The following is a 12900-nucleotide window of genomic DNA, read 5'->3' on the forward strand; positions in this document are numbered from 1 at the left end:
TACAACCCACAGAGTCCCATAATGCATCCCTCAATACTGCCCTGTTGACCTACATGCTACAGTGGATCAGCTTCTCTCAGTGCCAGGAACATGTGCTGCCCATGGCACTTAGTGGTGCCAGGTGCCACTGTAGCTGGGTCCTGGGCTGCATTGCCCATGGTGCTTACTGGGGCTGGTTCTGGCCTGTGCCACACGTGGTGCCTGCTCAGGTTGGCAGGTGCCATGTGCGCTAGCTCAGGCATGTAGGTGGGGGTTCGTTGGCCTGGTCCTGCCCGTGGACCAGCCCTACGCCACTCATCCAGCCTGTGGGGCCAGGCGAGTTTGACACCACTGCGGTGCTCTTCCAGGGTTGTGTGGTTGCTACAGCAAGAAGCAACATTAGCCACAGAGTGGTTTAATTAATTGAGCTTTTCTTGTTTGGGCTGGGCGGGATGCCTGGTTGGTTGCTTGGTTTAATTTTGCAAACTATATCTAGAAGAAATGTAAGCATGTCCCTCCAAATCTGAATAGCCTTAACTTTTATAACATCAGCAGGAGTCTCTAACGTGAGACCTAAAGAGTCAAGGGGACCTGTTTAAACCTCAGCACAAACTGGTCAGTAGCCTGCTTAGGATATAACTCTTCAGAATATGTTAGATACTGGAACACGCCAGCACATTCTTGCAATAATACCATGTATTGGTTCTCGAGACATTTCTCACCAACAGCAATACAAAAGACATCTACAGAGCATGTATGCAACACAATTTATGGAAAGTACTAAACATTAAGTGCTAAGAACTAAATTACTACATAATAAATCTAGTAGTTTTATCTGCCATATGTACAAGTTTGGCTTTTGTATGCATACAATAACTAATGTTGAAATGGTACCCACTGAAATTAAAGCTGTGGCTGAACCTTGCAGTACACCACAGTTACCACTAGATAACACTATCTTCCTATGATTATGAAAGGCTTGGTCAAGAGGCTGAGAAGAGCTTAGACACGTATGATTCTTTTCACTTGGGTGTCTACACTTGCAAATTACTTAATCACACATTTTAAGTGAATAATTCAGAGGAGACATTGTTTTGTAGAGCAGATCACGTTCTATCTGAATCCAGTCTGCAAGTGCTGTATAAACAAAAATAATCTTCATCTTGTTGCTGATTGTAAATGTGTGGTTTTTTTCCCCCAGTTACCATTCCAAACACAAAGGCAAACTGAGGCACAAAGGGTCTAGTCTCCATCCTTTCAAGTAAGTGTGAACCTGCTTTTTGATGAAGAAATGCAAGGTGGTACCAGGTTAAACTTTGGTGTAGACATGCTGGTTAAAAAAATAAGAAGCAATAATACCACATCATTCCTACATTTAAAAAAATCTGGATCTAGAGGAGGAGCAGCTGTGAAGAGAGTGGAAGTCAGTATATTCTGCACTCTAGTCTCAGGTTTGAGATGTCCCAGGGCTCCAGCTGAGACTTTAGGCAAGTCGAGTAACTTCTCCGTCTCCATTTCCTCTTTGTAAAAGGGAGTGAGGGAACCTACATAGCTCATTTGAGTTATGGCAAGGATTGCCATTTGTTCTGAACAAGGAAAGGGCTGTAATTGTATAGCGTCATCTTGGCAGGGCCTTTTATATGGAAGGCTGTTTCTTTAAAACAGGAACCAGTTTTTCTTCTAGCTTCTGAAGAAAGCCAGTCATTTTATGAGCAAATCCAAGCCTTCGTTTTGTCAGCGCACCAGTTTCCCTGGGCAGATTATCCCAACTGTCCTTGTCTGTGCCACAGGAAAGCCCTGCAGGAGAAGGACAGGCTGTGGCTGCTGAGAGAGCAGAGGCGAAAGAAGAAGCTGCGCAAACTGCTGAAAAGGATCAAGAACAACGACACGTGCAGCATGCCCGGCCTGACCTGCTTCACCCATGACAATCAGCATTGGCAGACGGCCCCCTTGTGGACATGTAAGGACCACATCAACTGCACCGCGACCAGGAGGGCAGTGTCCTGTGCTCTTGTCCTTAGCATTAGTCCTAGAGAAGACAGTTTAATAACACGCAGTCCGCTGACGAAGGTGACGAGTTTCTTCATAACACACAGCAGTGTGTTTACCGTGGCTATTACCAGTACCCCAGGAGCACTTTCTGAGTCGGGGCTGTTGAAAAGGGGGTTACATTATTTGCAGTCTCTGCTTGCGATGATTAAATGTAACAGGCATTTTTCCTACAAAGACCTTTCTAGCTTAGCACTCAGGTCTGCTCTAAGACATGCAGGGAAGCCACTGGCTCTGTAATAACATTTGACCTACTAAGCTGATGAAGTGCTTACATTAGAGTGGCATGCCTAACCCTTAGGGAACTGGACAGATGCCAGCCTGTCATCTGGGGGCTTGCTTTTCCAGGTTTTAGTGAGCTCTGGGACCATGGCACAAAGAAGAGCAGGTCTGTGGCTGCTAATGGAAGGATTTTGCTTGGTTTTGACTGCCTCGTGCATTAAGCTATACTATTGGTGAGAAGCTGAGTTGCTCAAATCAAGCCTGGCTGTTTTCAGAGGGTGACTGGTGCCACTAGTTAAATGTAGAGACTATCGGGTAACGATTCCAGTGAGGCATAACTAGGGAGACCCTCTGACTTTACCAAGTTTATGCTTATACAAATGTGAGGAGGTGAGGAGAGATTGCTGCTAAACTGACCAAAGCTCAAGGTGACTTGTGCTTTACTTGCAGTGTCATAGGCAGGCAGCCACCGTGTTAAATATGATATCTCTGCTACACTATGTAAGACTAAAGACAACACCTTCAGCTGTGATTCACCAGGGGGTGAAGGGGATGTGCACTGGAGAACATGGTGCCCTGTATGGCAAGTAACTGTTAGGGTAAATCGGAGGTGAGATAGTAGGATGGGAAGGCAAATTCATGCTACCTTTGATCTAGCAAGACTGGGTAACTGTGGCAGTGAAGATGCAGTAACATGGTCTTCAGCCTAGATTAGCAGATGAAGTGCAGGCCCACTAGGGACATAAAAGGCTGCTAGTGCATGCTGCCATGTCTTCTCTGCTGTGGTTACCCACACTAGCTTGAGCAGTGCTAATATAGGTTAGCCTACCCTTGATGTAATTCCACTTTAATTTTTTTGTACATATACATTTAAGAATTGGGTGTGGAATAAGGTAGATGGGTTATAAGAAGGCTTAAAATCAGTCTAGAAGGGATCACAAGAGGTCATCTGGTCCATCCCTCTGACCCAAGTCGGTTATGCCAAGGCAGACTTTTCCTGTTAGTGGGAAAAGGCAGGGATATAATATAAGCTATTTTCCCAGGATGGGGAAAATTAGAGAAACTGCTCACCCAGGGACTGGCATGGTAGGTATTATTCATCAGGCTGTGTTCATGCCCTGCAAGATCAAGTATCCATTCACTGGCAAAACACTTTAACACTGAGTTGAGTTGCCTGATAGCTTCTTTGGTTCTTCTAATAATATCTGGTGGTCAGTGATACCATAACTGCCTCTGGAGCTGACACTGGCTCTTAAAAATTATCTCCATGTACTGCAGATGTGTCCACCATTGGGCATTAGTTGTATCGAGTAGTAGAGCAGTAAGCACGGAGAGTTGGCACAGCCATCATTAAGTTATGAGTTGCTTGGAGAAGAGGTGCCCGAGTCCCTTCCCCCTGCTTCTTTCTTCTTTGAGTAGTGCACTTCTTTCATTTGGTAGCAGTGTAAATTGAGAGCCTGGTGTGCCTCATTGCAGCAGTGAGTTATCCAGGATACAGCAGGGCACAGCAGACATCTTCCCAGAAGGATTGTCACTGAAATGTAGCCAAGGGATTTATTAAGTGAAGGTGTTGTGTTAAATGGCATCCTGCATGTAAAGGTGGTATATATTGTAAACATTGTAAACAGGGCAAAGCAATTGCATGCTTTGCAGGTGTACTGGTGTTTCTGTTGAGTACGTAAAGTATTCTAGAGCAGATGTTGGTACAGCTCACTGAGACTCAAGCTTGCCATAAGCAAAGAGAAGCCAATGACTTCCGTCTTGCAGCAGTCATGTGGCAGAGTCTGCACAGGGCACTCTGCTCCAATAAGCTTGTAACAGTCATTGTTCAGAGGGCAGAGCTAAGGTCATATTAGCATGTGCTATAATTCTGTATTTCCTGCCTTTCAGGCCTTTGAATTCTGGATGGACATAAGGTATTATCAGGTGACCTCAATGCTGTGCCACCCTGCTTCAGGAAGATCTCCTGAGCTATGTCCTTGGCCAGCTCGGTCCACTGACCTCCAGTTCTACCCTGGATACTCAGTAGCTTGCCTGGAGGGCTTCCATGGTGCTCTTAGATCTCCCTGCTGACGATTCCTTGCGAGTCCACCGCAGGGCTAGGACTCCTCCCCCTCACCCCTACCCCTCTTTCCCAATTTCCTGACCTGCGCACGTGTCAATAATCTGGGCCCTTTCTGAATTACTTGTGGTAATTTGGACTACATTCCTCTGACTGCGGCAGATAACATGCCCCTTGATCATTCTCAGATTAGTGCTATAGAATTTAAACTGATAGCACTTGGGTGTTGCTCTGGTTTGACAGACAGTCTATTCCTTTGAGTCATCCAGGTCCTGTAAAGCCAGGGTCTCTGGAAAGTCTCCTTCTGCACTGGAGTCATTTTGATTTGTGCAAAATGAGAGTGCCTACCTCTTCCTTCAATCACATTCAATGTTTCTTCTCCAAAGTGGCTTCAGTGGCCAGATGCAATTAAATGTTGTGCAACTGAGCAGGTGGGGGACAGTCAGAGGCAGGGTTTGAGTTCTGTGTGCACCAATCTTAGTAGAATCCATGGTCTTTACACTGTTTTTAGCAGGCAACTTGAGGCCTATTTTAGGGAAGCCTTTCAAATTCAAACTTGGATTACTAACCTCAACCAAAGTGCAGCAAATTCCAAGGAAGTCCAAGTAAGCCACTGTTAAAAGTAGTTAATGGTCCTTCATGAGCAACTATATAGTACTTTACTGAAGTTCTAGCAAGATAATGCAACTGGCTATTGCTAGGCCTATACTTCATTGTTATGTCTTTAAGTATCTTAAACCTTTCATTTGCAGTGGGTCCTTTCTGTGCCTGTACCAGTGCCAACAACAACACATACTGGTGTATGAGGACAATCAATGAGACGCACAACTTCCTGTTTTGTGAATTTGCTACTGGTTTCCTGGAGTATTTTGATCTCAACACTGACCCATATCAGGTATGTTAGGGAACAGAACTGGAAACACCAAAAACATGCCCATTATTTTCTTCTGCATGAGGAAATTATCTTATGTTTCAATGCTAAATAAATTGCCAATATACATTGAAAGAGGATACCTGGTATAAACTAACATGATGATGGAATATATTGACCTGATTAAGAGCTACTAACTTGCAGAAAAGCAGGCAGTCTGTGGCTGCTGGCTCTGTCACTTGATCCCTGGCCATAGCTCACCTATAGGAATTAATGGTTTGATCTTATTACAGGGGCCTTCATTCCACATTGATGCAAACCTCTACGCTACATTAGTCTAACCATAACTCACACCCAGGCACTTTACCCTGGGTCAAAGCATCTCTTTGCTATTTAATATAGGTATGACTGCAGAGGAGATGAGCAAATTCCATGTGAATTATGTCAATGCAAAGTACAACTTGGACTGATACAGCATATCTACCCTATGGTTGCTAATGTAGCTAAACTTGGTGCAAAAAAATCCAACAGGTTGCATTTGTGGCCTAGTTCATAGATGTACACAGATTTCGCCTATCTTGCTTCCTTTAATGATGATGTTCCTCAGATCTCCTAAACCAGGGGTGGCCAACCTATGGCATATAAGGTACAAGTGGCACAGGCAGTCTGTGTGATACATGGCAGAATGGAGAAGCAGTAGGGAGAACAGTGGCAGAAAGGACAAGAAACAAAAACTAGAGCAACACAGCAGGCAGGGGAAGGGGATCAGAGTGCCACTTGCAGAAGATGTGGGACTTAACTTGTGGCACACCTGCAAAAAAGGTTGGCTCCCACTGTCCTAACAATTAATCTTTTATTCATTCCCAGCTGATTAATGCAGTGAACACACTAGATAGAGATGTTCTTAACCAACTGCATATTCAACTCATGGAGCTAAGAAGCTGCAGAGGGTATAAACAGTGCAACCCGAGAACTAGGAATATGGACCTGGGTAAGGACCCCTTCTACTTAAACTCAAAATCCCAAAGGGAAAGCAGTTTCTAATTTACTAATGTAAATCTTACAAAAAGTGTAATGGATTTTTTAATAAGTACAAATAGCTCAAAAATAGTGTCTTGTTGTTTGAGAACTGTTCAAAGTTCACAAGCAAATGTATCACCATGCAAAATTTCTACTTGTCCATTTGAAGAATCACCCATTTCTCAATACTGTACAAAAATGTAAGTCTACTACTTTGCTGCTTAGAATGCTAGGAAAGTAGAGGTGGGAGGGGAGTTTGGGGAGAAGAAACTGAACAAGCAGCAGAAGAGTACAACTTGGAGAAGTTGAAAATGCAGTTATGCTTTGAACTGCTAAAACCGTCTTTGTAGAGTTCTTTTTTGCTGGTTTAAAATAATCAGTGTGACTATCACAATCTCTGGCCCTCTTCCACTCTGGCTGCTGATCCTGGGGGAGCAAGCTGGCTTTTACTCCCCAGAATCCTCTGCTGGAAAAAATCCCAGTCTAAACTAGCACCTTGACCAGATCTTACTGTTTAGTTGGAGGAGAGCCCTGCCAGCAATTCGTGTTTGTTCTGCCCAAAAGTTATGTAAAAGAAATGAAATACAAGGTCTGTCATTTCTGTGGAAATGAAATGCCTGCAAATAATTGTCAATTGCTCTGAAAAATCACTGTCGCCACTGATAGGTAAGGTATATTACACAGAAGTAAGGTTTATTGCACAAGAAAAATCATACAAGGAAAAGTAAATATTGAGTTTGGAGACAGGAATTTATGTAAGAGAATTAAAAACAGAAAAACCTTGTGTTTTTCTTTAATCAACTTTAGAGATTTCATTAAGTGTTATCCTCAGGCAGCAGGCCTGCCACCTGTTGTCAGATCATACCAGCTTGCAAGAAACAATTTTTCCAACTTTTTAGTTGGTCTAATAAAGTTCTCTGGGTAGATGTGTTACCTTTTATCAGGAAAATTTCTATAAACCTGTAATCAGATTTCCCTTAACCATTCTGTAATTCAAGAGAGACAGAATAGCCAGAAAGGCCCAGGGGGAGGGACTTGGGGGTGGCTTGATTGTAGGCTGCCCTTTGCGCCACTACCCCTCAATGCTGATTGGTGGAGAGGCCCCAGCAGGTGGAGGAAGGACTAGGGGGCAGCCGCCATCTTGTCTGTTGTCCTTCATGCTACCCTACCACCTGGCACCTTCCCCTTCTGGCTCCTCCTGGGGAGCCAGCATTTTATTTATTTTGTTGATTTTGTGCCTTTCACAAAATCTGCAAATTAAGTAGGTCCCTAATGATAAGTAAAATACTCCAAATTACTTATTGCATATGGGGGCAGCCTTGATAGTAAGCCTTAATTGCTTTATTCCCCATTAACTAGAAAATCTTTAATTAAATAATTGTACCCTTTTCCTGAGGTTGTACTTTGGTACCATATACAGAGCTGGTCACACATTTTCCAGTGGAACATTCTTCTGGTGGAAAACACAGATTAGTCGTTAACTAACTCTTCTTGGGACCATCCTAATTTCCATCAAACCAGCATTGAGGCCTTTTGGGAAACATTCCACATATATCCAAAATTAAATACAGTAGAAATATTGCCCGGTTTTAAAATAATGATTAGAAATATTTAGAAAATAGTCCCTGGTGTGTAGAATTAAAATTACTTTTTGTAAATTAAATGCAATATTTAGGTGATGATGCAGAAATCTAGATCCTTATTGAAATGGAGTAAGGTGCTGTTTGTGACTAATGATGGCATACGATAGTATTTGTAGTACATAATTCCAGCTAGTCTGTGTTACTACGTTGCTCAAAGTGGCTTGTGAATTACTAGATAAAAAATTGACAGCTAAGATTTGACTTTTTTCACTGTGCCTTACTAGATTCCTTATTCTTTTACTGCCACCAGTTGGTAACATTATTATTTTTTCCTTATTTAGGGCTTAAAGATGGAAGCTACGAGCAATACAGGTACATTTGAAAAACATAGTTGATGGTGGGATTTCAGTAATCATTCAGACCAAGCAATGTGAAGCCTGGGGGTAGCAGCAAAGAGGCTAAAACAACCCTTGTCAGGAACACCTTTGATGAATCTGAAAGCTCTTTATCCATGTTAATAATTTCCTTGCATGTTCCTACTTGACTGCAAGAAAATTCTTTTCCTTGTAATCAAAATTCAAGCTAAAATATTTTTCTTTCCTTCTGTTGGATTTTAGTATAAGTGGTTTTCTTGGTGATGGTTAACTGTTTTTTCTCATTTTGCTGTTTGAAAATTTAGGCAATTTCAGCGTCGAAAGTGGCCAGAAATGAAAAGACCATCATCTTCCAAGTCACTGTGAGTTGGAAGTCTCTTCGTGACATCAGCTTGATGTTACTTTTTTTTTTGTCTGTCTTTGCATGCAGCATTTGTTTAGTCCAAATCTGTTCTTAGTTGAGTCTAGTCTCATCTTCTATGCTTTTAATTAAAAATTCCTCTTAATTATGCAAGGAAGAGGGTATTGTAGTTCTATCAATTACAGTTGATCTTGTATTCAACCAGGGCAGAGTCTAACATTGCTGCAGCTGAGAAAGTTAAAAATTCAAACTGGCTCCATTTCTTATTCATTTTCTTTGTTTGAAATGAAGGCGTAAAACTCTCACTGATATTAGGAGCATAACAGCACACTTGAAAGGAGATGGGAAACTCAAAGTTGCACTGAATTAGTTGCTATGGGACCTGCTTAGCACATTATTTAAGGTGCAGGTTTCAATCTTTATTTTAAGTCCAACTGAAAAGCTGGTGCAGAATACAGCTGTAAAATGGTCCCCATGAGAAATGTCATTAACAAGGAGCTAACATTGGCGTTTCTAAACAGCTTCAATTTGTCACTCCAACTAGTAGTAAAGCACACTGGAATATTTCTGGTCTTGAAGTGACACACGTTTAATTTGGCGTTAGAAGTGCTCCATTTCAGAGAAAAGAATGCAACCTTAAGGCCAAATATAGGTGAAAGACGTTCCTTAGTTACAGTTGCCTCATAGGCATTAGGAGCGCAGACCATTTGAAACCTGAGCAACCAAAGATGGACTTAAAGCATTTAAAACCTGTTAGAAGTATTCCTTATTCACTTATTGTCATACTTCTCAACCTGTCAGAGCCTAGACATGGGACAAAGAGCCTAAGAAATCATTCACTCAGGAACCTAAACACTATAGGGCTCCTTTGTGGACATGGACAGCTATTCAGTTTCTATGACTTAATTCCCCATCTTTTAAAAAATGGACATAGCAGCACACTTTTTTTTTTTTTATCCCTTTAGGAGAATGTTGAAGATAATTTAATAATTATGAGGCTCAAGGTGTTAGGGGGCTATTCAGGTACCTTAAATTGAGGTAGTTTCTTTTAGTGTAAAGTGCTCTACCCTTAATTTCATGATTTTTTTATTACTGATGCAAATAACTTCCAACAACCTAAGGGGGGGGGGGGGGGGGGGGAATTAGGCTTGGAATTAAAATAAGTTAACAAAGTATATATGGGACCTCTACTAAAAATGTCTCCTTAAAAAGCCATTTAGCTAAAGCAATTGAGTTAAGGCAAAGTATAATACTGCGGCTCTCAATCACAATTAACACATGCAATTTTAACCCATTAATAATTGTTCATGTTAATTTTTTTAGCGTGTTAAATTGCACAGATGGTTTTGGAGCCTGTGCCCGGGCTCAGCTCCTCCACCATCACTGCTGCCTCTGGGCTACCCTGCAGGGCAATGGTGGCAGTGCAGAAGACTACAGGGCCGCCCGGGCGCAGGCTGCAGCTGGGGAGGGGCTCACACAGGCACAGACATGCAGTTGCAGCCTACAGGCAGCCAGGAACACAGCCTGGCAGTGTGGGGAGCAGCACCCAGCAGGCAAATCTGTGAAAGAGGAGGGGCACAGGAAAGGGAAGGGGCATGAGTGGGAGCAGATAGAGCCCCCCACAGTGAGGGAGGGAGCAGGGCAGAAGCAGGGTCTGCCCCCCCTCCACAGACGTACCTACTGGGGGGGGGGTTAGGGGGTGTGGGGGTGTCACTCTCAAGCCCCAGCCCAACCAGCCCTGCTGCTGCCCCTCACTCCTCACCCACAGTACCCCACATCCTGCCAGGCCATGCTGGAACTGTCCTCCTCCCCCTTCCCCAGCTACAAACCCCACACATTCCCCCACACTCAAATTTCCCCCCACACCTCCCCACCATACAAAGTACCTGCATAATTTTGAGTTTTTAGCTGTGCTATTTAACTTGCGATTAATTGCTACTAATTTTTTAAATCACACAACTAATAATGATCAAATTGAATAGTTTGACAGCCCTATATCATACAGATTATATATTCTTCTTAAAGTGAGGCCTAAAAAGCTGATACTTTGAGCAAATCCACTTTGTGACAAAACATGGTGATTTTTTTATTTTTTTTATAGGTATATAGGTAGTCCACAATTACATGTCAACTGTTTCTTTCTTGCATGGCACTAGTGAAAAGCAATTTACATTTTCAATTACCTTACACTAACCATGTGTTTATTTTATTTTAAAGAGGACAACTGTGGGAAGGATGGGAGGGCTAACCTCCTGCAACTGTTGGACCTCAGTGAGGATATAAAACTGGCCAGAACTTGAATCCTTGTACAGACTAAATGAAAATGCGTATGATTTCAGAAGGAATTTTAACATTAGCCTGGAAGACTGGATGAACTTTAGGGCTGAGGTAGCTAGAATGTTTGCACTGTTGAGTGATTTAAAAAGATGCAGTGATTTTTGGGGAACTACTTTCAGGAATACAGACAACTTTTTGAAAGCCACTGTTGCACCTGCTTTTACTTTGGATTATAACCTCGCCTGCTTCACAAAACATTTTACTTCAAGAAAACACCACTAAGGCTGTTCAAGGAATTGATGGAAGAAATAATGAGGCTGTGCTCCCAAGAGGACTGACATCCCAAAGGGCAACTCACACAGAGTAATTTCAGTGGAAGCAAATTAAAAACCTCTCTCTCTCCAGCTACATCTTCAAAAATCATTAGAAAAAACCAAGCCAAGTATAACTGAAAAGCAAGATTTAAAAAATGGACACTTCTGCTTTCAAGGCAAAGCAAATACAAAAGATGGCAGTGGACAAGAACGATTTAGCAATTCAGGAATTCAGATGAGCAGCATTAAATGGTTCTCAATACCACGATACTCCTCAAGTTCTCTTTCAAGAATATAATTTTAGCTCGCTGTCCATGCATCCGTCCTATTGCAACCTCAAGCAAAATCTCAACTAATAAGCCAGGTTTCCTGAGGGGTTCTGTAAATACTTATTAATGTCCTGTTCAAAAGAAATTCCTTCAAGTTGTGAAGAAGTTTGTTAATAAAAAGTGTGGAATGCCCAAATATAATTTCTCAAAATGTTACCTTGTTTACTTGTTAATATTGCATAAGACATTTCAGAATTTATCCATTTTTAAAAGCACTGCCAAAATGCAGTTAATGTATGTCTTGAATTTTAATGAAATCAGATTTGTATGAAGTCTTTTTATGTGGAAGATTATATTGTATGTTCAAAACCAAAAGAGTTTCTTTGAGAAAGCACATGTTTGCTTAGTAGTATAACTTTTACATTTGTAAAAAAGAACAAAACAGTTATTCTCTCTTGTGGCCAATAAAAAAAACACAAAACTAGTTATAGCTCAGTGTACAGAAAATAAGAACTTCTGAATGACTTAAATGTTTATAATCTACTTTAAATATTAGGCAAGAGTTACCACTGTCATTTGATTAAATGTATAAAGAGCATATTTGAGTATTTTCATAAAAAATAATACCAGTTGGTAGAATGAGTTCCTTAGAAGCATGAAGGAAGAGGTTAGTTTTGCTGATTTGCTACAGGCTAGCATGCTTTAAAAATCACATGGTGCTCAAATAACAAATGCTGCTTGTTGAATTTAGAAAGTCAAGTTGTAGACTAGGCCTGTGCAAAGCGGCAAGTATTTGGATTTGGCCGATTCGGATCTGAAGATGCAGTGCCGATTCGGAGATTCGATACTGATTCAGAGACTCGGCCATAGACTAAACAGGCAGCAGTCCTCGAGGATACTGGACATAGCTGCTTCCAGCTGGTAAGTCAGTCACGGTGGGCAGATGGGGTAGGGAAGGGGCATGGGGATGGCAGATCAACACCCCCACAGTGAGGGAGGGATTGGAGCTGGGATAAGTTGCTCAACTGGGGCAGGGGGGGGGGGGGGGGGGGTGGGACTCTGCCACACTGTGCCACTGCATGGCCCCAGTCCAAGAGGGCATGGGAGCAGGTGTGTGCCCCTGGATCTGCATGGGGTGGGCTGGACTGTGCTCAGCTGCACTCCAGGCGGCTAGCCCCAGGCAGCTGCTGCTGCAGCAGCAAAATGGGTGGAGCCAAGGCTGTGCTCCAGGTGGTTAACCCCACCCGCAGCCCAGGCTCTGCCTGCTTTGCAGAGCGCAGCAGAACAAGGTGTATGGGGAGCTGCAGCCACCCTAAAATTCCCCATAGCCCCTGCTACCAGATCTGCTCTAATCTGGGTACACATGCCCACCCTCATGCCCTGCTGCTGCTCACCCAGCAGGGGCAAAGCTGTGGCTTGTCCAGGAGATGCAGGAAGACTGGGCGAGCAGTGGGAGGGCATAGTCCCTGCACCCACCACCTTCTGCCACCCATCCAGAGCACAGCCCAGCAGATCCAGG

At 42.8% G+C, this 12900-nt stretch overlaps 1 protein-coding gene across 4 annotated transcripts in view; it reads left to right on the forward strand.

Annotated features, from left to right (window-relative positions):
* Positions 1-11865, forward strand: part of SULF2 (sulfatase 2) — a 256183-nt gene extending 244318 nt beyond the window's left edge. For all 4 annotated transcript variants that reach the window (XM_014609699.3, XM_059733171.1, XM_059733170.1 and 1 more), the window contains 7 exons: positions 1181-1240; positions 1770-1939; positions 5065-5207; positions 6051-6174; positions 8128-8158; positions 8466-8522; positions 10739-11865. In XM_014609699.3, the coding sequence (XP_014465185.1) occupies positions 1181-1240; positions 1770-1939; positions 5065-5207; positions 6051-6174; positions 8128-8158; positions 8466-8522; positions 10739-10769 (616 nt within the window). In that variant the 3' untranslated portion in view covers positions 10770-11865. The remainder of the gene's footprint in view (positions 1-1180; positions 1241-1769; positions 1940-5064; positions 5208-6050; positions 6175-8127; positions 8159-8465; positions 8523-10738) is intronic.
* Positions 11866-12900: the final 1035 nt, after the last annotated feature.

This window comes from Alligator mississippiensis, chromosome 9, assembly GCF_030867095.1.
Source record: "Alligator mississippiensis isolate rAllMis1 chromosome 9, rAllMis1, whole genome shotgun sequence".
NCBI classification, from domain to species: domain Eukaryota; kingdom Metazoa; phylum Chordata; order Crocodylia; family Alligatoridae; genus Alligator; species Alligator mississippiensis.